General features: G+C 51.3%; 2 protein-coding genes and 1 long non-coding RNA gene across 9 annotated transcripts in view; 1 reads left to right on the top strand and 2 right to left on the bottom strand.

The window, feature by feature from the left end:
* ASH1L (ASH1 like histone lysine methyltransferase) overlaps positions 1–13,422 on the bottom strand; it is a 38,731-nt gene extending 25,309 nt beyond the window's left edge. For 2 of the 6 annotated variants that reach the window (XM_061477884.1, XM_061477885.1), the window contains exons 1-3: positions 13,242–13,422; positions 7,738–8,257; positions 96–4,842 (exon numbers count right to left, since the gene is read on the bottom strand). In XM_061477884.1, the coding sequence (XP_061333868.1) occupies positions 96–4,842; positions 7,738–8,160 (5,170 nt within the window). In that variant the 5' untranslated portion in view covers positions 8,161–8,257; positions 13,242–13,422. The other 4 variants (XM_061477886.1, XM_061477887.1, XM_061477888.1 and 1 more) reach the window with 4 other exon arrangements.
* A 152-nt stretch (positions 13,423–13,574) lies between these two features.
* Positions 13,575–23,668, top strand: DAP3 (death associated protein 3). Of its 2 annotated transcripts, XM_061477911.1 has the most exons (13): positions 13,575–13,579; positions 14,928–14,974; positions 18,048–18,170; positions 20,303–20,404; positions 20,640–20,748; positions 21,006–21,098; positions 21,462–21,592; positions 21,727–21,807; positions 22,107–22,265; positions 22,621–22,680; positions 23,116–23,205; positions 23,296–23,413; positions 23,512–23,668. In XM_061477911.1, exons 2-13 carry the CDS (start codon positions 14,933–14,935, stop codon positions 23,595–23,597), a joined length of 1,194 nt encoding a protein of 397 aa, XP_061333895.1. In that variant the 5' UTR covers positions 13,575–13,579; positions 14,928–14,932; the 3' UTR covers positions 23,598–23,668. The 2 variants fall into 2 exon arrangements, with proteins under 2 accessions (XP_061333895.1, XP_061333896.1); XM_061477912.1 differs by lacking the exon at positions 18,048–18,170.
* On the bottom strand, positions 21,429–22,024 carry LOC133281966 (uncharacterized). The gene is made up of 2 exons (XR_009747605.1): positions 21,863–22,024; positions 21,429–21,720 (listed from the first exon to the last, which is right to left on the bottom strand). It is a non-coding gene; the product is annotated as an uncharacterized LOC133281966 (long non-coding RNA).
* Positions 23,669–23,745: the final 77 nt, after the last annotated feature.

Raw genomic sequence — 23,745 nt, 5'->3', positions numbered from 1 at the left:
CCTACCCAGGCAGGGCTGGCCCTGCCCTCCCGCTCTGGCACGTTTGGTCCAACACAAAGCAGCAAGGCCCAGGAAAGCCCACTTGGAGTCCTTACCTGTGAGCGGCTGGAGGGCCTTCTCCATGGAAGGCAGCGGCTCCTTCCGGAGGGGCCGGGAGAGGGGGGGCTCCTGCGCGCCGAACAGGCTGGGGCTCTCGGGCACCTTTTTACGTCCATTGGCGCTGGCGGAGCCGGGGCCCCTGCAGCTCCCTATTGCACTTGTGAAAAGGTTCGTGTGCTCGTCGCTGCTGCCGGGCTCCGAGCTGGGGGTGAACCCCCCCAGGGACAGGCCGGGGGGGGTTTCTGCACAGTCTATCTGCAGCGGGGTCTGCAGGCCCAGTGCTAAGGAGTTGGGCTCCGAAGGCTCTCTCCTGACCCACTGTTCGTCTCTGCTAAGCAAACCCTTGGAGGGCGAGAGGTGCGGACAGGACATGTGGCATCTGTGTTTCTCTTTGTGTTTGTACCTCTCCCCAACAGCCTCCTTCCCAAACCTGTAGCGCTTCAGGGACTCCAGAACTGTTCGAGAAGAACTATTGGCCGTTATAGTGTCCATGGAAACCTGCGGCTGCTCGGAAGAACGATGCTCTCTGTGTTTGTGGCGATGCCTGTGCTTGTGTTCGAGCATCCAGCCGTAAGCCATCTCCGGCGGGACGCTGGGGTACGTGCTCATGGACAAGAGCGGAGTCCTGCTCGTGGTGAGGAAAGCCTCCTGGCGCAGCAGTTTATGCTTCTTCTTGTGGTATTTGGTGGGATTGAGAAGCAAATGGCCTGTATGCATGTACGAAGGGGGTGGCAAGGGGGTAGTAAAAGAAGGAGAGGGTGGAGGAGGATAAAGAGTTGGAGGGTACCTTCCATAATAACCTAAGCCTATGGGAGCAGCTGCAAGGGGAGAAGGAGAGTAAGGCATGCCATAAGAGGGGTAGAACCCGGTACTGGAGAGAGGAAAGCTCAGGCTATGCATGAAGGGCATTTCTGCCATCGCCTCCCGCATTTTGGGAGGCCTGCCTCTCTTCTTCTTCAAATCAGGTTTTCTAATGTAGTGCAACGGATCTAAAGGAAAAGTAGGATGGGTATAGAAGCTATTGAAGTTTATCCTAAAAATGGTAGGCAGCAAATCTCGGGGTATGAAGTGGTGGCTTCGGTGGGTTATTCTGATTTCACTCAGCCGGCTTATCAGCTCCTCCAGCTCGGCGAGGAAATCCGGGTCCTGCCTCCCTCGAAGCTGAGGGTACTTCTTTTTCCGTTTTCGCTTCTGCCTCTTCATTTTGTCGTAGCTAAGGTAGTCGTGGCTGCGGCGCTTGCACTTGTGCTTGTGCTTCTCCTTCAGGTTACTCAGCACAGTGGAAGTTTCGGGCGGGATGAGGGACACGTGGTCAAACGAGTGCCTCTTCTTCTTCTGCCCGCAGAACTTCTCCGCTCGGTCGGAGGTGCTGTTGTTGTCTGTCCCTATCCCGCTGTCGCTGGGGATCGTCTCGTCGCTGTGGGACTCGCTCACAGGGGACGGGGTGGCTTCCTTCAGCGAGGTCAGCTCGCTCAGGTGGGAAGGAGAGTTGGGCAGCAGCGTAGGTGGAGATAACCTCCTCCTGCCCTTAGCAGCCTTCTTCATGGCGAGGGTCTGCACGACGCCCCCCTGCCTGGAGTGGATGTGTAAGTACGGCACCGAGCTGGGCTCGATGAACCCAGCGTCGCTGCTCACGGGGCTCTGGCCCCCGCTCACTGCAGAAGACTGGGAGCAAACTGGTGATGGAAGGATCTCGGAACTGGTGCCTGCTGAAGGCAGCAAGTGGGGAAGTACCTGCCCCAGGGATGTACCAGGGGCTTGTTGAGCAGACTTCTCCAGAACTGTCAAACTGGCCGAGCTGCTGCTTAAAATACCATTGAGGACAGCTTTAGGCTTCCTTCCTCTCCTTTTTCCTATGTAAATCGTTCCTTTCTTGCTGACGTTTATTTGCTGACCTAACTTGGACCCAAACGTGGCAGCCAGAGTGGACACGGTGTTGTGGAGTTTAGATTGCACTTTCCCTTTGTTATTTGGTTCCACTGTACTCGACAGAATCTGATTCAGGAGCTTCTTTCGCTTCAGAGTTTTCATCTTATTTATCTTCCGAATGATGGTTTTCATCAGCTGCCCGTTATTCCTCTTGGCAACTTTGCGGTCCGAGTCCGCTTCCAAATCGCTCATGCTACAAAGAGTGGGCTTTTGGACTTCTTCCGGCCCTCGGAGCTGGTCCGTTCTCTCAAAGAAGTCGCCAGCTCGATGCTGGTCGCCTTCAGAACCCATCTTGCTCGAGTTCTCTGTGCCAACAAAGGGGGCCACAGAAAGAATCGGTGGCTTCATTTTAATCGAGGACCTGATCTGTCTTTTGGGCCTCCCTCTCTTTTTAGGGAAAGGTTGTCCTGGTAAGCTCTGTTTTAAGGAGGGAATTTCCACTTCAGGTTGCAAGATTGGAGGTTCCTGCTCCTCCTTCGACTGCACTGAAAAGACCTTTGATGCTGGGATCTTTAGAGTTCTTTTGGGGGGACCTTCGAGCTCTGGCATCTCCTTGGCTTTAGGTCTTCCTCTTTTGGGTTTATACATGTCAGGTAAGAAATCATCTGCCATACACAAACTAGAGGGTTTGTGAGTGCTGTAGAACTTTGGAGTTTGCTTGTCAGTCTCAGCTAAGAGTGCAAGAGACTGCCCATTAGCTTCATTCAGTTTTGGCAGCTGATGCTTGACAAAGTCATGCTCCACAAATGAAGATGTTCCTATGTTCTTCAAGAACTTGGCCTGCTCCAAATTACTGCTTGACAGTGCACTGTAGGAAATGTTCTTAAAAAGCTCGGACCTTTCTAGTTCCAGACCCTTTGGAGGTCGACACGTGCTTCTTGACACCACCTTAGTCCACCGTGGTTTCCTTCCTTTTCTTTTCTTTAAAGGTTTTGACTGCTGAGCAGTGCTCAGAGGCTTTGCTCCTTGGCAGGATTTCTCCGATGCCGCTATCGCACCGATCTTTAGGAACTGCTTGCTACTAAACAAGCTTGTGAAACTAACTACTGAAGGTGTGACCGTAGCGTGAATGCTCGTTTCAGCTGCCAAAATGGGCTTTTTCCCTGTAGGAGGACTAGTTCTTGAAGTTTCTATGTAAGTAGCTTTTGAATCATTTAAGTCTTTCTCAGCACCTTTAAAATCGGTGCTCAGCGTGTGGTTCAATGTTCTGTTTAGGTTCAGAAGTGCACTGTCAGAGGAAAACTGAGTTTTGCCAATCTGATCCGAAATCCCTTCCAAGAGGTCTGCTGTGGAACTTAAATGCAACGAGTTCGATGCTAACTGGGAGGATGCTGTTGAGAGGCTCCTGTTTAAGGTGGTAACAGACACTGTGGGTGAAGGCGATGGGAGATTGCCCTCTCCTACTGCACTAAAGGGGGACTTTGCTGTTGATACGTCTGAAGCACCTCCTGTTCTGAAGTCTGGTGAAGTGCAATACACAGGAGGCTGTTTCTCATGCTTAGAAGTTTCATAAATCCCTTTTTCACTGGTTGAGTAAGCATCTTGTGGAATGCAGATTCCTTCACTGAACATCTCTTTGCCTACATCTGCAATTTCCTTCCGGATAGAGAATTTGTCCAAGATGCTTTCCTTATTCTGTCTCATAACATGCTTCTCAAATGTTTTGCTACTACTATTTTCCTTCAGTACATCTGTAGTCTCATGGCTTTCAAGGCTACTGAGGTTTGAATTGCAAGGAAGCTTAAAGGGCTCCGAAGCAGGCAGGAGAGAGTCTGCTTTCAGAGTTCCAGAGTCCTTGTTAACCAAACCAACCGGGCTGCCAATTCCTGCTGGCTTCTTTCCAGAGTCCTTGCTAACCAATCCCACCGGACTGCTAATTCCTGGCATCTTCCTCCCAGAATCCTTGTTAACTGGTCCCACTGGGCTGCCAATTCCTGGTGTCTTCCTTCCAGAGTCTTTGCTGGTTGGAACGGTCGTAGTGCCAGTCCCTGGCATCTTTCTCCCAGAATCCTTGCTAACCAATCCTGTAGGACTAGTTATTCCCAGCAACTTCTTCCCAGCATCCTTGTTAATCAATCCTGCTGGAGTGCCAATCCCTAATGGCTTCTTGACAGCCTCCTTATTAGTCAATCCAGTTGGAGTGCCGATAGCCTGAAGTTTCCTCCCAACATCTTTGCTGATTAATCCAACTGCAGAGCTGGTCACTGGCTGCTTCTTTCCAGAGTCCTTGTTACCTAACCCAGGCGGAGTGCTGATCCCTGGTGGCCTCTTCCCAGAGTCCTTGTTAACCAATCCAATCAGTGGGCCAAGCCCCTGTGGCTTCTTCCCAGAGTCTTTGTTAACCAATATGGCTGCACTCCCAATTCCTAATGGCTTCTTCCCTGAGTCCTTGTTAACCAACCCAACAGCAATCCCAGATCCTGGCAATTTCTTTACCAAATCTTTACTAACTAACCCACTGGCAGTCAGAGCTCCTGGTAGCTTCTTCGCGGAGTCTTTAACCAAACCAGATGCAGTTCCACTTCCAGGCTTCTTCTGCTTTGTTTTGGAAGACTTTGAAGGAGGACAGGTTGCAATAAGTTGAGCCAATTTCTCTGTTACAGTTGTTGCTCCGTTAATCTGTGTTCTATCCTTTAAGTCAGAATTATGGCTACTGATAAGAGTCGGAGGAGATGACTTTATATAATCTGTCATTTCAGAGTGCAATGGGGAAACTTTCTTAGGTAAAGGATTTGTTTCTACTTGTATACCTTCTTCCACATGTAATTCAACTGTTGCAACTTCTCCAGCTTTCTTGTAGGACTTTGAAGCATCCTAGAAGTTAATAAAGAAAGAATCTTTAGGAACAGAGCAGAAAGTCCCTGAGCAACAGGGGATCTACATAAACACACATGATCCTGTTCGTTTGAAGGCAAATATATTTCAAAGGACATGGGAAGGGATTTCTGATGCTAGGGAAAACCAAATTTACTCCCAGTCCTCAAATGTAGGGCCTGTAGGGACAGGACAAGGGGAATGGCTTTAACCTGCCAGAGGGGAGACGGAGATGAGCTCTTAGGCAGAAGCTCTTCCCTGTGAGGGTGCTGAGGCGCTGGCACAGGGTGCCCAGAGAAGCTGTGGCTGCCCCATCCCTGGCAGTGTTCAAGGCCAGGTTGGACACAGGGCTTGGAGCAAGCTGCTCCGGTGGAAGGGGTCCCTGCCTGTGGCAGGGGGGTGGAACTGGCTGATCTTAAGGTCCTTAAAGTAGGATTTTTACATTAATAGGCAGCTGCTGCACCTCTGGCCAGGGCACAGGCTCCAGGTCAAATGAGCATCCTGAAGAACCACAGAATTGTTCGGGTCATTGTGGCATTGATCTGCCCTAGACCAGTGCTCCAAATAACAGTGACAAAGTGTGTTTGCTGTTTATTTTCACCATCAAGACTTTGTAGTCGTTTCCAAGAGCAAGTTTTAGCTGCCTCCTGGGGAAAACAGAAAGACTTTGTGTAGTCTCAGACTCATGTCCCAGGAAGGGAAGGGAAGCCTTGAACATTTTCAGTCAGTGGCTGTGATTTCATCAGCAAGCCTTCCTCCTGTAGAGCTTCCCTCCATAACCAAGGGTAATAGGAAGAACTACAGAACATTGTGCTCAGCACTTTTCCTCCACAGCAAGGAGATGGAGCACAGGGGCATGCTCCAACTTGCTTCACTGGGACTGTTTTAGAACTGCAGAAGCTGTTACTCTTGCTTCTCACCTTTCTGTCTTCTGAACCTTTAGTAACGCAACTCTGCTGTGTCACTGGCTACATCTACCTCGCAAGCACGCGTAAAGCACACACATGTGCTAAACTAACCAAAGCAAGGTTTGGGTTTAAGTCTAAGGCTCAGGTTTTCAGGCTTGGCAAAGGTTCACCAGCCACACAGCAATGTCTGTCACAGGGCACTCTTCTGAAAGAAAGAAATCCAGGTTTCATGCTCAGTGTCAAGAGCAAATCAAAGCATGGCTGGTTCTGCTGTTACAGGAACTTGTGCTTCTCTCAGCACCGGGAATCTTGGCCAGTTCCAGGTCTCTCTTTTCTGCTCTGATTTTCTCTTCAGAAGATGATTAACTTTTGTTGCCTACACGTTCCTGGAGGACTAGTGGTGAACAGACAAACTACCCACCTCACCTCCTTCAGGATGCAGATAACCCTCTATTGGCATAACAGGAGACACTTTAAGAGTCCTTTCGGCACCAAGTTTGAGACAGAATCACAACTGTCAGAGATGGGAATGCAAAGTATTTTCCTACTGTTACAGTTTCTACACTGATATTCCCCGGAGACGATTTCCACTACTTCTCTTTGTGTCTCAGTATACTCCAGTATATGTACCTATGAGTATAGTGCATGTGCTAAATTTTCAGTCTAATTCTTTAATCCTCCTGTAAGAGCACAGAGAATACAGCCTCACAGCTCAAAGTCTTGCCACACCTCGCTCCAAATTGGATGTATCTGTCCCCGTCCCCCCCCAGTCAATGAAAGATTAAAGGCTCACTTGAAATTTCTGAAGCAATTTGCAGTGCTAAAACTTGATTTACTTCACTGCAGTAAGAAAAAGAGCAGACAATCCCTCAGGTATTGTATTCCAAACATGCAATGGCTTTGATGGGTTTAAACCATGTTTACCATTTGCTTCCACAAAGCCACTTTTTAATCACACGTGCTCCAAACCGGGATGCTGTGAAGTGGCATTTCAGCCAAAGTGCCAGCAGGGAACAGGCAGAGTTAAACACCCTGAAAACGCTTTGGTACAGCTTGAGAGGGGAGCAGAGTATCTGAAGTGCATTAGCATTACTCAGGGATTTTAAAGGACTTTGGTTAGTTGGCAGATCATGTACACAGGAATAAAGAGTGGGCTGTAAGAAAACCCTTCTAACACTCAGCATCTCTGCAACTGCATTTTGTATTCTTGCCATTTATCCTCTTTTCCCTATCTGTTATTGCTGCTCTTACTTGTTACATCATGCAGATCATAAAAAGAAGACATCCTCAAGGCAGGGCTATCTCCTTGCACCTGGAAAATACCTGGCACACCTCTCAAGCCGCTCCATTTTCATGCAGTTTATTACGGGGCTGTTTCCTAACACATCTGGAGAAGTATTTTGTCTCTGCAGACGCTGCTCACTGTGTTCATCACAGAGCATCAGTTAAACCACAGAAAAACCAGTGCTTCTAACAGGTAAGAAAACGCAAAGTCAAGTACTAGAGATGAGCACAGCAAATACACAGCCCCATTTAAAGAGAGGTAAGATCCCCCCCCCCCCCAATTTCTTCTGTACAAAGGATTACAAATTAGCTGTTACTTTCCAGAAATGTACCCACGATGTTCACTTCAAGTTAACATGGGAATTATCCTTTACTACTGTAAAAACCCAACACTGACAAGCTGCAAAAGGGCAAAGCCATTATTCCCGGTCAATGGAAATGAAATCAAACCGTTTCCAACTTCAGAACCTTCCATACCAGAGCAGACATGGACAAACAGTTTGTAGAACATGGTTGAGCAGAGATGCTAGAAACTTTTCAACAGGGTTTAAATTCACTACGACTTGCAAAACACTCCATAAACACGCTACTGGGACTAAGGGATACACGGTTCAGTGGTGCACTTGGGAGTGCCAAGTTAACAGATGGACCTGATGATCCCAAAGGTCTTTTCCAACCTAAATGACTCCATGATTCTACTCACTTGTTTTGAAGGACAGTGCTCATTCTTCTCATCTGTCATCTTCCCACTCTTGGGGGCCCTTCTTGGTTGCTTGATGCTGGTTTTTATAGCAGGCCGGCACACATAGTTCTCCAGGTTCTTGGGAGGCTTTTTTGTTCGCTTTGCCTGGAGCCCAATCTTCAGCTTCAGGTTCCCCTCGGAAAAGTTTGTTTCTTTCACTGAAAACTGTTGCTGGGCCTCAGTGAGAGCCTCGTTCTTCCCATCCTCAGCACTGGTCCCCTCCCGGTTCTTCTTCTTACTGTCGTCTTCTTCCTTGGTGCAACTTTCCAGCTCTACTTCTCCTTTCCCCACCAATGTGCCAAGATTAACCACAGAGGGGCTTTTCCCAGAAAACCCTTCAGAATCAGAACCCAAGCCTAACATAGCAGTATTCCGAGGGTCCATCACAGGAAAATACGCCTTCAGGTAACTGCAGGGAAGATTTAGAGAGATATGTTCCACAGAAGATCTGTTCTACTACTGGCAGTCAGCATCTTTTACCCTGTAGAAGGAAAAGACAGAATTAACCTTTCATTTTCTAGCAGGAATTAAATGAGTATTAAAACCAATCCCAAAGCAAACAATTCTATTTCAGACAAGCAGTTACACAGCTGGAAACACCAACCTGCCCATAATCTACTACACAAACACAATGCATTGTAAAGCCATTTTTAAATGATAGATGAAAAATCAGAAGTAGGTGATTATTGTAATGTAATTTCCAACTAATCCACAGGACACTCCAAATGATTATGGCTTTTTATATTGATCATCAAAGCATTTCCTTTATTTAAAATCAGAGCCCAGCTACTCCTGGTTCTGCCACTCTTAGCCTGGACGCACTGCAACAGTTGTACCTAAGGAATGATGTAGCTAACGAAACCTATGCTAAAGCATCCAAAACCCAGGAACAACCCCATTTCCATCACCTAAACCACCAGGGAAGTTGAGATTAACCCAAGTTATGCACTGGTTTGCAAACATGCCACAAAAGCTGCTTGTTAGTTAAGAACTTCCCACAGCTCGGGAAGAAGGAGAAGAGAACAGAAGGAAACCCTCAAAACAACCCCACCAAACACGTGCACACACAGGTTTGCACTTCCTGATGCACAGGATCAGAGAAATCCACACTTCGGGCAGCAGACACGTGGTTCTTTCCTATTTATCATAAGATACTGAGGGAACATTTTCATCTTGACTAAAGCAACAGTTCATTTGAGCCAACTTGCTAATGCCAGGCCTTCAAATCCCAACTACTTGTGCGGTGTTCTCCCTTCCCATCAAGCCCAATGCTCAGTCCATCAGGCTATAACAGCATGTCACCACACACGCACAAACTGCCAAGCAGTAAAATAAGTCTAAACTCAGGCACGACGTTTTATTACTCAAGTTCAAGAACAAGAGAGAATCCTACAGGCCACCACGGAGAGCGCAAATCCACGCTCACACCACCACTTCCTTCCCTAGGGCCTGGGGTCCACAACAGCTCCAACGCTTCACTTCTGGTCTCACATACAAAGTTGAGTCAGCTTCAAATCTGAAACCAAATTAGACTGAAAGGGCACCATCTACCCTGCTGTACTTAGCTCCAAATGTACTTAATAGCAAGACTTGAAGTAATTCCTCTTCTATACCGACCTTAGAACCCGCAAGACCAAGACAAAGCGCACACTGAGAATTAAAGAACTGCGTTAAAGTGTTGCTCCGTGGTAACAGCATCAGTAAGAACCCTAGAAAGAAAGGCACAAACTGATGCCTCTCATAAACATGCAGCAGGTCATTTTATTTAGCCATTAATTCCTCTCTAAACAGGCAACAAAAATGCTAATCGTGGAGCTCAGCATCATTTTGCCTCCATCACTGTAATCTCCTCTCTGACTCCACAATTACCCCACTCTGATTCACAGAAAACCTGACCATGGAATCATTTCCTAACCACGCGCTGATGAGATCTCTCCTCTTTGAGGCTTCTTCCCCACCTGATCAAGTGCAAGCTTCCTGGTGCTGTCCCCAAGGTGTAACTGTACCTTGGCTCTTCACTTGTTCCTGCTCCTCCGTGCTTCTGTTTCACAAGTGACAGCATTCCATTGCACGGGTTCCTTTCGTCATCCCTCCCCCTTTTAGTTAAGTAACACCACTGCTTTCTCTGTGCTACTCTTCACACTTTGCCTACAGGATCTTTACCGTCCTTCTTGCAGCTCCTGCCTTAAAATCTCCATGTGCAAATGCAGTCAAATGATGACAGCCACAGTTCAGAGGCAGCTACACAAGGCTGAATTTCCTGGACTAAGAACCATCTTGTATCAGTCTCTACACGGCCTTACAAATGATGCTCAAGACATGCCCTAACCATCACCCCAAGAAGCAAACCAGAGCAAACTGCCAGTCTCTCATCCAGTAGATTCTGTTAAGTCTCAAATCCCTCCTGGAATCAGTCTTCCCCATAAGATTAACTAGGAAGCAGTTTAACATCCGCTTTGAAACGTGCAACCTAGAACTGAAACTGTTCATCAATGAGTTTTCTAATGCCATTTACAGGTTTCAAACTTTTTATTCATTCTTATTTCCCTGGTGACACATCCAAAGCCTTTTTTGTCCATCATCTGCTAAGATTTCTGTACCAAGGGCTGACTCCCACTGCCAGCTCCTCAATCCACTGCTCCCCATCCCATTAGCAATATTAAATGAGATTTTGTTTTCCTCTGTCCGATTTACTACAGATCTTCACTCCTGTTGATGAAAACATCCAGGGATTTTCTAGCTGGAAGCTATTTTCCTTCTGTTCAGCTTCAGCTCCAAGGGATGTCCAAAAATCCAGCTGAGCGTTTGAAATCCCAAACCATTCCTAGGAAGTCTTTGGCCTCCTGTAATTGCTTCTCATAGGCCTCGTCTTCTTTCTCGTAGGGCTGTAGGAAGAGGTGCATGATGACATTCCAAGGGTGCTCCAGTGGGAGGGAAACTTAGGAAGCAGATGTGATGTTTCTTCTGGTATCTTAAGCTCTGGTGTCCTACCCCAACTGAAAAGGCTGGAAGCAAAAGATTCCCTTTGGACTTGCCTGATCATTCTGATGTTTCACTACCCATATGCAAAGCAACCTGAAACTGCCCAACACTGTATAACGAACCCCATATTTGATCAGACCAAAGGGTCATTTAGCCTTAGGCTGTTAGTCCTAGCACCAGATACAGGACATAGTAATCCACTGTTCCACTTCCAGTGTCCAAAGGGGGCTACAAGGGTGCTGCAGAGGCACTGTAGTGGCAGGACAAGGGGTGATGGGTTCAAACTGAAGCAGGGGAAGTTCAGGTTGGCTCTAAGGCAGAAGCTCTTCCCTGTGAGGGTGCTGAGGCGCTGGCACAGAGAAGCTGTGGCTGCCCCATCCCTGGCACTGTTCAAGGCCAGGTTGGACAAGGGGCTGGGAGCACCCTCCTCCAAGATCTTGCTTTCACACACTATGAATTCTCCTTCCTGCTCCTTTGGCTCTCAGGTGCACTCTGCCTCACTCCTACAGGTGCCCACTGTGGGGAAAAGTCAGCTCTCAGGCTTCTGGCTTTCCTGTTTGGAAGCTGGGAGATGAAACATCCCCAATGGCAAACGTCCTCCTCTTGCCAGCACCAAGTTACTTGAATGAGAAGTCAACAATCCCCCTGACAATACCTATTCCAAACCAGCTGTAACTCAGTAACTGTACATGCTCCTTCCATTCTTCTCTTGTGCCAACAGCATTACAATTGCCATCCCCAAGCCCATCCCTTGCACCAAGGGTGTAAACTGCTTTTTGTATCCTCGAGGACAGCTGAAACTTCCCAAAACAACCGAAGACAAGCTGCTGCTTTTCGTAAATCATGACTCAAGTTATTCTCTGGTTTACGATCACTCAACATGAAGTGCTTTCTAGATGCTGTTGACTGCACCAATCAAATGCAACTGAAGTTTTGGCTGTCAAACGGAACCAAGATTTGTCTTTACACCCAGACGGAGACCTCCTCAAAAGAACAAACCCAATGTCTTATCACACAGCTTAGAAAAGCTACTGAAGCTTTCATTTTCAAGTGCAAATGCCGCTTAAGAACTCGAGTGCGCAGGCAGATGATGATTTTAGAGCCCATCTCTACCCATATGTTCAACCAGCTGCTAGAACTTCCCCATTCACGCCGAGGCAGAAGCCCCAGGGATGGGCTGGAGGTGCTCAAGGATGCCCATGTGAAACCCAACCTTTGCGATCCACCAAAGCCCCCTGCGTTCTTTGGCACGCATCGCTCTGCACGTGCAATCCGTATCAGGGCATGGAAAACAACCAAAACAACCCCCAGAACACGCAAACGAGGGGCCTGACAATGGAAATGAAGCGTATTTAAATGTCAGGTCCCGGAGCGTTAGCGCGCATCCATCCCTGCTCCCCACATATCTCCTACCCAGCCTGGAAAGCCACGGTAAGAACCCACTGCCTCAAGCCTGGCTCCTGACAACACACAACTTCCAGGAGAGCGAATGCGTGTCCTGAGGCCATCTGATGGGAACCCACATCCCGAGCCCTTTCCAGTTCTCTGCTCCGTAATTAACAGGGTGAAGGAACCACAAACCAAAGGGTGAAACCCAGAAGTTAGGAAGTCAGGAGCCTATCTAACAGTAAGCGAAGGACAGCAGCACCTTGGCTCCTGAGCCCAGAGGCGGGTCACAACCATCTCACCCAAAAATACCGCCCGATTCAACCGAAAGAGCCGAAAACCGCACTAAAAGTGAGGTTTCAGCAGCACGAGGGAGGCCATCGCAGGCACAAAAGCCCCCAAGGCACCGACCCACCAACGCCACCCAAGCAGCAGCACTCCCGGCTCCGAGCAGAGCCGCCGCCGAGGGGCCGGGCACGGACCCCAGCCTTGGGGCTACGGAAAGGACCCGATCCCGGGGAACCCCCCGCGGCACCGGGCCAGCTGTCAGGTGACCTCCCGCCCCCCCCTCCCCGCGCCGCGGCCCCACACAACGCACGAGCGCGGCTGTCAGGCAGCGGCACCCCCGCGGGGCCCGGCCCCGGCCCCTGCCCGCCGCCACCGGGACCCCCCGCGGGCCGCGCCGGGATCCCCGCCTCCCTCCCCGGCGCGGGCCCGGCTGTCAGGGATCCCCCGCCCCCTCCCGGCGCGGGCCCGGCTGTCAGGGATCCCCCGCCCCGCTTCCCGCAGCGGCCCCGCCGGGGTCCCCCCCGCTCCAACTCCGGGCGCGGGCACGGCCGAGCCCGCCCCCCCCCCCCCCCTCCTCCGGCCCCGGCCCGGCCCCACGCACCCCCGCCACCACCGGGGATTCCCCCCGCCGCCGCCGCCGCCCTCCGAGCCCCCTCCGCCGGGGCTGCCCCGCGACCGGGTCCCGGTCACAGCGATGCGGGGCGGTCCCCGCGGCGCGGCTCCCCGGCCGGGCTCCCCTCCCCCCGGGCCCCGGGCCTGAGGCGGTCCCGTCCCCGCCCGACGCCCCGCTCGCTCGCCGCGCTCCTCACCGTGTCAGCGACAACGCGAGCGGGGCCGAGCCCGGGCTGCTCCGCGCCGCATCGTTCCCGGCCGCCCGCGCGGACGGGGCCAGGGCGGGACCCGCACGGACCGGCCGCCGCTTCGGCCCTGCTCCGAGCCGAGGCAGCGAAACCAAAATGGCGGCGGCTCCTGCTCCACCGCGAGCGAGCGCCCCGGCGCCCCGCCCGCGGCCACGCCCCGCCCCGGCGCGGCCACACCCCTCCGCCCCGGCCCCGCCCCCGCCCGCCGCGCAGCGCAGCGCTGGGCGGGGCCTGGCCCTGCTCGGCTCCCGTAGCGGCCCTCGCGTGCGGCGGCGCCGCGGCCTGCGGTGAGTGTCGGGACCGAGGGGCACCGGGCACCGGCTCCGAGCCGGGCCCGTCTCTGCTGCCGTGTGCCTGGCGCTTGGGGTCGGCTTCCTGCAGCCGGGAGCGAGCGCAGAGGGCGAGCAGCAGGGGGGTGTGGGGGGGCGGTGGGTGAGGGCCGCAAGCACTTCAGGGCGCTTTGCATCAGCTCCGTGCTGATCCCTGAATCCCTTCCTGAAGGCCACAAGTGGGTCTTCCGCCATGGAAGGGCGCGCTGAGCGGGCTGGCTCTGTAACGGGAGCCGGTTTGGCTCTCCTCCCTCCCCCGGAGACAGCCAAACCCTGGAGAAGAACGTTCAGCTGCGTTGGAGCAAATCCCTTCCCTCACCGCTAAACTGATGTGAAGCAAAGCGGCTGTGTTCTCATGCAGAGCACAACTTCTCCTTCCTCTCCTGTATGCGCATGGCAAAGGAACAGGCTAAAAGAAGCCTCCCCGGGCCGATGGCTTCGCTTGTCCTTGAAATGGCAAAAGTGGGGCTTGTTTTCCAGCTTTGGAGCGTGCGGTGCCTGCGGGAGGAAGGGGGAGGTAACACGTCTGCAGGAAGAGAAGCGCCTGTCCTGTGGTGGGGTTCTCTCATCCTGGGCTCGGTTCAAGCATCCTGGGCTCGCTGCAGTTAAGCACCAGTCCCACTACGAGCCATTCCTCCTAAGGGATTACCAGGTCATGATCTGCCTTTGAACGCATTGGGGTAACTTCCTGCAACCAGGAATCCTTAAAGCATCTTTCTTAGGTATTGTCGTTATCTTCTCCTCCAGGAGTGGGAGGAAGAAGGCCTTGAACGCCCGCAGGGATGACAGATTTAACCATTTACTGACCTTTGTGCCTTTCATTTTTGCGTCACAGTTGCTCAAGTGGCTTGGATTGGGGTTTGGTTTGGAACCAGATGTTACTGTACCTGAATACGAAGCACCTTCAGCCTCTGCATTAGTCCAGTGTCTTCAGAGTAACCACTGTGTAACTGCTGCTTTTCCATCTGCTTAACAGCTGCACTCAAACTAATGCCCTTCCCCAGGAATTTAGCCTGTACTAGATGAATGAAGCATCTTGACCTCTAAAGTGAGGTTTGGGTTTGGTGTTTTATTCTGGGGTTTTTTAATGTATCTCTGAAAAAAGGCAAGACAAAAAAGGAACAGGTTTTTATTAGGCAAATGGTGCTGGTTACCAACAGCCACTGTACTGCTGCAGGTTCTGACAGCTTGTCCGTATGATTTGTGTGCCAAGACTTGAAGCTCTCTGGGCAGGAATGATTCTCTCCTAGCACAAGATCCATGAACCATAAGAAATCCCCCTAAAAAATCCACTTTTTCTTTGCAGAAAAGATGCTGAGGAGTTTGAAGGGACTTCTCTCCCATCCCCTAAAGGTAAGCCCCGCAATGGTGCGCTGCTGCTGCCCGGGTTTCAGCTGTCCTGTGAACTGGAATGACCATTTACACCTGCCAGAAGTGAGCTGCTGATACCTCTGGCAGCTGAAGTCTTGGTGCCTCCCACGAGCGGAAACTCCCACTGCAGGCAAAGGGAAGAGAGCCCACTTGGGTTGTTAGTCCTTCTACACTTCCCTCTGTTGGCTGGAGAGAGGCCATGGAGCGAGGCAGGAGCGCTGGCTTACGGCGCGTGTTAGGAGGTTAAAGTTTGGCATTCTGCAATGTCCAGAATGCTGGAATTCCACATCTGAGCCGCGAGTGTGGCTCAGGAGACAGCACTGACGTGCTCTGCGCTGCTGGGAAGTGCAAGGGGAGAAGCCCGTTCCACAGAACAGATCCCCCAGCCTTGCACAGAGGCTGTTGCTGGTGGGAAGATAATTTTGCATGAGGTGGGTGTAAGTAATATCAGCTCTGCCACAGCAATGCAGCAGCGCTGTGTTAGCAGAAAAGCTCCCTTATACTATAAAGAGCACAATGAGTTTAATGGTGCAGGTCTGGAATGACTTCACAGTGGGAGAGACTCTCATTCGGTTTGTTTGCTCTTGTCTTCCCGATGCTTTTTCACCAGCCCACCCTGACGTGCAGCCATTAAAGAGGATGCTGTATAACGGCTTCTTTCCAGAGATGAGACTCGCTGTACGGTACTGATGATGGCAGCTTGATGAAATAAACAGCCTTTTCTAGGGACTGAGATATGTGGAAACATGTAGGAACAGCTCCACCTTATGGCACATGACTTTGGGATTAGTCTCCATGTACCACGTGATGGTTTGCTGCCATTTCAGGGATCCGAGTTACACTACTCTGTCCTTTAGCAGATACAAACTTACTATAAACCCCACTCTATGCTACTAGGAAAACAGCATTAAAAGGTGATGTGAAAACCCGAGAACCTTCTCGACACGTTAGGATTTACTGCACAGCTCTACGTTGAGCCAGAAAGGTGCATGGATGTGCCTCTGGCATTCTGCATGAAGCCAAGGGGACCAGGGATAAGCCACTGCCTTTTGTCAGGAGGAGGGATCAAGTGGCACGTTGCTGCTATAAAGCAGGAGTAGATAATGCATTGGCAGAGTGAGTAACTGGCTCGCTATGAGTAGTGTTGTATTCACTACTGTAGGAGCTTCTGTTGGTTTTGTAGCACTTCAGAGAGTTAGGAAAGCATTTCATGTCCTCAGGTGCTTAGAAACTGCTTCCACAGCCCAACACAAGCTACGTTCCACAAAGGGAACGTTCCAAAGCTCTCAAGGCTACACAGTGGTTCTGAGGAAGACTGATCACGCCAAGGTTCAAAGAAGTGATGCTCTAAACCAGGCTCCTCCCAGGAGAAGGATGTAGGAAGATGGGATATGTTCTGTTGATAGAAAAATAGAAGTTCCATGTACTTGGCTGCAAGAGCAGGGGGCTGCACTTCAAGACAAAGTCCTTCTCTAGGCACACAGGAACTGAACACACAGAGGAAGAAGTGAATCCTTGCTTGATTTTCATCCACTGCTCCACAGGTCAGGATTTGCATGGGACTCCTGAGAAAGGATGTCCCCAGAGCAGTGAGCTTGCCTTGAAGTGAGCAGAGCTCACAGCCTCAAGATGTTCACTTGGGAAGGAGGGAATGTGGGATGTTCAAAGGCAATGAGAGGGACCATGGGGCCAGGTTCAGAATAACTTGGGGCTGACCTTTTCTAGGTGAACAGGAGACAAGAGCTGCATGCTCTAGTTATCCATGTATTACATTATCATCCTGGGGCCTTGCTCTGGGCTGTAAATGAAGACACTTCTGTGGATCTGAACTGAAGGCAGCCAAGTAGGACCATCCTAAACTGATGGTTTGGATTTGAGGAAAACACCACTGTGGCAACAAGAGAAATACGTGGGGACAAAACTGAGTGTTTAGTGATGCTCTGCATTTGCCCTGCAGTTAGAGAGGTATCTAGTGCTGAGTCCAAACCAGTTGAATTCCCTCCCTAAGAGGAGAGGGAGCGTGGAAGGGCTGATGCAGGAGCCCATTGTGTGTTTGGGATGTGGGGTAATCCAACATTACACTTTCTTCTTGTGGCTTTCCAATGACCCCCTGAGGAAAAGCGGGATGACAGCAGAATTGCATCATGCCACGGAGAACTGAACCAGCTGCTCCTGTCTCTAAACTTTACTTTATGGCTCCTCTCATCTCTGCAGACAGACAAAATAGGAAACTCCTTGCTCTGTTTACAGCTGGGGCCTGCAACTGTTCCAGTCAGTAATGGGAAGGGTGACTTTCAGTTTTGCTTTGGTCCCAGCCTCTGCCTGGAGCATTCACTGCTTCAGTCCCTGACAAATGCTTCCATTTTCTTTCACCACAACGTCATAAAATGCTTGTCCTTCTCCTCCTCACTTGCCTGGTTTGGCCCAAGCTTTCCAGGCACCCTTCAGCAGTCTCTCTATGGAAGAAAGAACTAATCGGCTTAGTTGTCCCTTTCTCAGCCATGTCTGTGTTATAATGAAAGAGTCTGGATGCAGAGACACGGGAAAATCAGTGTAGGGAACGTCATTACAAATACTGAACAGTGGGTAGCACTGCACTAATCTCAACCACTGACATGCTTCTGGGTTACCAGCTGGAATTTTCAAGGTACCAGCTACTGCTCATCAGACTAGGCAGAAGCACTGGGAGAATATCCCAGCAGTAAGATCTTAATGGCTGTACTTGTGCCCTTAAGCAGTCTTGAAGGGGATAGAGAACTCTTCCAGGAACAGGGCTTGGCTCTCCAGATAACTTATATGGTAGCCAACTGAAGTGAATGGCAGTGGTTTAGAGGCAGCCTCTCAATGTGATGTGGCTCTACACCGTGTGCTTTTTCATGATGAATTTACATCCTAATGATGAGGTTTTATTCTCATTGCATGGGATCGTTACGTATTGCATGCTACCCTCACAGCCATCCTCATGTGCACGCAGTGAGTGTACAAACCAAACCACTGCCTGGCTTCCTTTGCCTGCTCAGAAGTTTGTTGTCCGTTTGCCTTTTCCTTCCCTCAGCTGGACCATGGCTGTGCCCTCCATGTGGCAGCCAAGGATTGCTTAAGTGCTGCTGTCAGCCAGGATGTCCAAGCCCCAGCACCGACACCGAGAGCAATTTTCTACACCAGTGAGAGCAACCCGGTGAGTAACTGCCACAACCATCACTGCCAGACAGCAAGTGCCTGGGACACGCTGCAGCCAGGGGTGCTCACTGGCCTTGTGTGCTTCTAGTGAAGATAAGGGACTACATGGGTTTAATACCAGGCATCTGGAGCATCCTTGGCCCGAAGGAAACAGGCCCTGGCTGTGCACTGCACCTGCCTGGGTTTAAACACCACAGGGCTGGTCCTCTGCCTGAAAGCTCCTGGGACCAAGTATTGATTCCTTCTCTACAGTTGCATAGAGGAGATAGGCTGTGAATTGTAGAAGCTCAGATGTGGCTTAGCTTGTCATCAGGCACCATTAATTTCAACTCCAGGGTTATTCTTCCCTGACTAACCTCCCCAAATTGGCTATGAAAGGGGGTAAAAAGCACACCCCAGATGACCTCGGCACAGCCCAGCTCTCCAGCATCATAATTCCAGCCTCACACTCTCTGTCTCAAGCACAAAATGAAGTGGAATAAATGAATGGAATAAGCCTTTGAGGTGCTTTGCTGCTGCCTCTGTAATTGGAGTCTTTCAATACTGATTCCTCTGGGGTCTCTATGGAAACAGCAGCATGCAGATGATCTCACTCACGTGATGCGAGTGTCTCTATAGATTGCACAGAAGAGTCCAGATGGCAAGGATTGTCCCCACTGTCCTGTGCCTACCATTTAGGTTGCCAGGCAACTGGCTTTGGCATTCTGGTTTCATGTGCCTGATGTTTGGCGACCGCCACCATTGCTTATTCATTCCTCAGGTCAGTGTTCCTTGGACTTGCTGTGTCACACATCACGTACTGCAGCGGAGGGGCTCTGCTGCTCCCTGCAGCAGCCCCCGCGCTTGTGTGTAAAGCCCCACTAAAAATGGGTCAGGATGACCAAATAAAGACTAAGACTTAGCTTTTATACACCTTCCCATTAGCAAAAGTGCCTAAACGTGAGGATAAAGGTACTGACCCACTTTACAGAGGTAGGAGATGAGGAGTGAAGGAATTTGCCACGGTTATGCAGCAAGTCAGTGATGAAGCAGAAGGAAAATGGTCTCTGGAGTATTGCTCTTGTGCTCAAGTCCGTGGGTAACACTGCCATGCAGAAGCACAAGAGCTGTTAGTGTGTGTCCAACACGTGCAGGAAGGCTCCAGGGAATCCAGCCCAGAGTTTGAAATACAGCTCTGCCTGGAACAGGACTGAAGTCTCTACTAACAGGTCTCCTCTTCAGCCTGCATCCAAGCAACATCTCACAGCAGAGGAGCTATTGCCCAGCAGGTTTTTAACGTTTTCTTCCTGTTGCTGAGATTTACTGACCCGTAAACACCACACTGGGCACTTAAACACCTTAGAGAGCAGTTGGTGAAGTTACCAAATGGTTTCTTACTATAAATAGTCTGGGTACCTCGACTCCTGCAGCTGCACCAAGGTGAACATAGAGTCCAGGACACAGTGACCTGTCCTAGGAGTACCTGTCCGCAGTAAGGCATGGAATGGAGGTGTCATTAGCGTGGGCTCCTCAGAGTGGAGGGGGCAGACGGTAAGAGAACAGCGTGCTGCATGCTGAAAATCTCATCTGAGGAAAGAAACGTAGCAGGAATCCTGGGCTTGAGAACTGAGGGCTCATCGGGCAGAGGTGGGCGACCAAGCCCAGAGCAGAACCATCTCTGTTCTGGCTTCAGTACATGAAGCCCTGAGTCCACAGCAAAGCTAGTAGGGAATACAAGGGAAGTGTGGCTCAGCCCCCAGACCTGGTAAAGCTGGCAGAAATAATGACTGCTGCTTTTCCTTTCTGAAGAGGAAATAAAACTCTTCCTGGATCATTTTCAGGCAAAATAGAGAAAACAAGGAAGTTGTTAGAGTCTGGTTCCATCTCAACTAAAACGGAACTTGGGAAACCAAGGGTTCATTTATTATCTCAAGGAAGCCCATTATTGTTAACAGTCCTTTCTGTAGACTCTTCCTAAGCATCTGCCATTAGTGTCCTGGCACTGCAGTTCCTGTTTGCTCTAACACAGTGGTAGTTCTGGCTCTACGCAGACGCTTGCTTTGAGTGTCCCCTCCCTATTTGGTTCTCCTGGACCCAGTAAAGGGGCCTTGGGCTCTCCCAAGTGTTCCAGTTCACACTTTACCTTCCCAGGCCAACCACGGAGAGCAGCACGAGGGGCGTCACTACAGCATTCCACTGGAGGAGGTCAGAGCTGTGTTCCCACATGGACTGCCCTATCGCTTCCAGCAGCAGGTGCTTGTCTTGGAGCAGCTTTGCGGGGAGTGGCCCGGGAGGTGGGAAGAACCAGATGCATCGCGTAGTTGGGATGTTTCCTGGTGGGATAAGAGAGATGTGCTGCAAGAATGCAATTATTCCTGCTCCTTACTGTCATTTTCACACAGCACAGTCCCAGAGACGGGGTCACGCCAGGAAGAGCTGTAGGGAGCCAGCACTTGGCTTCTTGTTCACCTTCTCTCCCTTTTCTCAGATTAAGACCTTCAACGAAGCCTTCCTGATGGTGCGGAAACCAGCTCTGGAACTCTTCAGCTACCTGAGGAGCTCCAACTTTGCACACCCGGCTGTCAGATACGTGATCTGTATCTTTTACCACTTACTTGAGAGTAGAATGCAAGTTCAATACGAGCGGGTGAGTTTACTCACCTCACCAGCTCTGATGTACCGGGGTGGGATATATAGAAAGAAGGAACTCCTGAGGCTAAGTTGTCCTGCTGAACAGAAGCAGGATGGAATGCCATCCTTGCTTCGATGACCCTTGAACTTCCTTATACCTGACCCAGTCAGGGATACACTGAAGTGGTTTCTCAGAGCCTTTCCTTGACAGTCCATTTTGGAGATGGTGAGAAGGGAACAGGGAAAACCATGACCCTGTGCCACGTCATTCACTACTGTGCAAGGCAAGGCTGGCTGGTGCTGCACATCCCCGATGGTAAGAACACCGATGCTGTTGTGTTACTACATCAACTACACATGGGATGTGGGAGATGCTGCTGCAAGAGGAGGGTGGAGAAGGCTTCTAAAGCACAGACCCCACCAAATAAAGTAGAACAGAATGACAGTTACTTTCACGTGCTCTCACATGCTTATCATCAGCCTTTGTGCACTGGTAGTATGACAAGATGACATACTGTGTGTGGGTCTGTGTAACCTCTTCTGCTCTCAAGGGAGAGTCTTCCCTGTTAACGATGGTTGGGTTTTCTTACCAGTGTAGCAGAGTAAGAGCTACAAACACCCCCTAACTCATAGCAGTCTTTTGACTAAAAGAAAAGCAACTGTTTAACTTTGCTTTCAGCTCATCTCTGGGTGAAGAACTGCAGGGAGCTGCTGCAGTCTTCCTACAAGAAAGAACGTCTTGATCAGCCTCTGCAAGCATCCTCCTGGCTCAAGAACTTCAAAACCTCCAATGAGCGCTTCCTAAAAGAGGTCTGTAGAGCCTGTCAGGTTGTCTTGGTTGGCAGCTAAGAACTTCCCACTGGACTGTCTCTTGCCACCCAGCCTTGCCAAAGCTGCCTTTGCACTACAGAGTTCCCAATCTAACTGTAGTTCTTTTACTGCAGATAAAAACACAGAGAAGATACGTGTGGGACAAAAGAGAAAGCACAGAGCAGGGCAGGCCGCTGGGTGAAGTGGTGGAGCAGGTAGGGAGTAACAGCTGGTAACAGCTGATAACAGCTGCTTATGGCTTTGTCTCACCTGCTTTGGAAGACCCCATCATTGTGTGTGTGTGAACACACTGCATAAGCCTTGAACACTGCGAGGGATGGAGCAGTCACCACTTCTTTGATGTTCAGACCCTTAGACCAGATTGCTCCTTTGCAAGGAATGAGCAGACTGACTCCTGTATCATCTTCCTTCCCCCTTGGAGAGTGCCCAGAGCCACCAGAGCTCAGTGCTACCAAAAACCCAACCTGAGTTTTGTGCCTTCTCCTACTGGCAGGGTTTAGCTCGTGTGAGAAGTGCCAGCGATGCTGTCGGGGTTGTGCTGAAGGAGCTGAAGCAGCAAAGTCACCTGGGCTCCTTCAGGCTGCTCGTGGCAGTGGACGGCGTCAACGCGCTCTGGGGACGGACGACGTTAAAGAAGGAAGACAAAAGCCCTGTAAGAAGTGCTCTGCTCTGGTGCTGTTCCTGCATTCCCACTGCAGGGGGGTTGGCCAGGTATTCCCTGGTCCATTTGGCTTTGCTGGCATGGAGGGACCTGCACAATCTGGTGCCTGAGAGTCCTTACTGCAGGCAGCTCCTCACTAAGACAAGTGCAGAAACATCTTGTTACAGCAGGGGAGGGCTGGGCACTTCCCTGGGTGCCATCACTAAGGCTGAGTGCTAAGTTGAAAGCAAGTCAGGAAGTGCTGCTGAAGGCTGCAGCTGATCCTTCCAGTGTGATGTGAAGCAGGGGAGGGGAATTGAGGCCTCAAACTCCTGCAAAAGCAAGTGACCCAGACACTCCTCACCAGGTCTCTCCAGAGGAGCTGACGCTCGTGTACAACCTGAGGAAGATGATGAGGAATGACTGGGTGAGTTCCAGTCTCCAGCTTTGGGGGTGTTCTCCTTAGCAAGTAAAGATACATGCCAAGAACACTGCACTGTGCTAACCCCAGCCTGGTTTGGGTTGAAGGGACCTTAAAGCTCCTCCAGCTCCAAACCCTGCCACAGGCAGGGACCCCTTCCACTAGAGCAGCTTGCTCCAAGCCCCTGTGTCCAACCTGGCCTTGAACACTGCCAGGGATGGGGCAGCCACAGCTTCTCTGGGCACCCTGTGCCAGCGCCTCAGCACCCTCACAGGGAAGAGCTTCTGCCTAAGAGCTCATCTCAGTCTCCCCTCTGGCAGGTTAACGCCATCCCCCTTGGCCTGTCCCTGCATCCCTTGTCCAAAGCTCCAGGTTCCCTGGAAGCCCACAGCTCTCACAAACACTGTACTGGCAGCTCAGGGTTTCTAATCTGCCTTTCAGACCGGAGGTGCCATCGTGACCACGCTCAGCCAGACCGGCTCCCTCTTCAAGCCCAGCTTGGCCTATCTGCCCCAGGAGCTGCTGGGGAAGGTGAGTCCCGGCCTCTCCCGGTGCTGGAGCCGCCTCTGCTGGAGCGGGGCTGGGCCGGGTCCCCGCTCCAACCCCAGCTTTGCTTCCCAGGAGGGCTTCGACGCCCTGGACCCCTTCGTGCCCATCCCTGTCCCCAACTACAGCCCCAGGGAGTTCGAGAGCTGCTACCGCTACTACCTGGACCGGAAGTGGCTGCAGCACGAGAACGGTGAGCGCCGCCCCACGGCCCCGCACACACCGGAGGCGGGGGGGGGGGGGGGGGGGTCCCGCCGGAGCCGCGCTCACCGCGCCCCTCGTGTCTTGCAGCGCGCACGGAGGACGGGAAGGAGGAGCTGCGCTTCCTGAGCGGCTCCAACCCGCGGCAGCTCGAGCGCCTGGCGGCGCCGCTCTGACGCAATAAAGGCGGCGGCGGGGCCGGTCCCGCCCGCTCCCGGTGTCCGCGTCCGTTTGTGCGGGGGGGGGGGGGGGGCGGTGCTGACGCGGTTCCCGTTCGGGGGGGGGAGGGGGTGCGTGTGCGGGCCGCGCATGCGCAGCGGGACA

This window comes from Pezoporus flaviventris, unplaced genomic scaffold, assembly GCF_033815535.1.
Source record: "Pezoporus flaviventris isolate CSIRO_AGI_PZ_B2104156 unplaced genomic scaffold, CSIRO_AGI_Pfla_v1 ptg000112l, whole genome shotgun sequence".
Taxonomy (NCBI): Eukaryota; Metazoa; Chordata; class Aves; order Psittaciformes; family Psittacidae; genus Pezoporus; species Pezoporus flaviventris.
The sequence above is the reverse complement of the archived record's forward strand: the minus strand, read 5'-3'. Positions and strand labels throughout refer to the sequence as shown.

What these genes read in the sequence shown, in the direction of transcription:
- DAP3 (XM_061477911.1), top strand. Translation starts at nt 14,933, where the DNA reads ATGCTGAGGAGTTTGAAGGGACTTCTCTCCCATCCCCTAAAG. An exon ending in ATGAGCGCTTCCTAAAAGAG is followed by an intron (nt 21,593 to 21,726) that starts GTCTGTAGAGCC and finishes CTTTTACTGCAG; the next exon opens with ATAAAAACACAGAGAAGATA. An exon ending in CCCAGGAGCTGCTGGGGAAG is followed by an intron (nt 23,206 to 23,295) that starts GTGAGTCCCGGC and finishes TTTGCTTCCCAG; the next exon opens with GAGGGCTTCGACGCCCTGGA.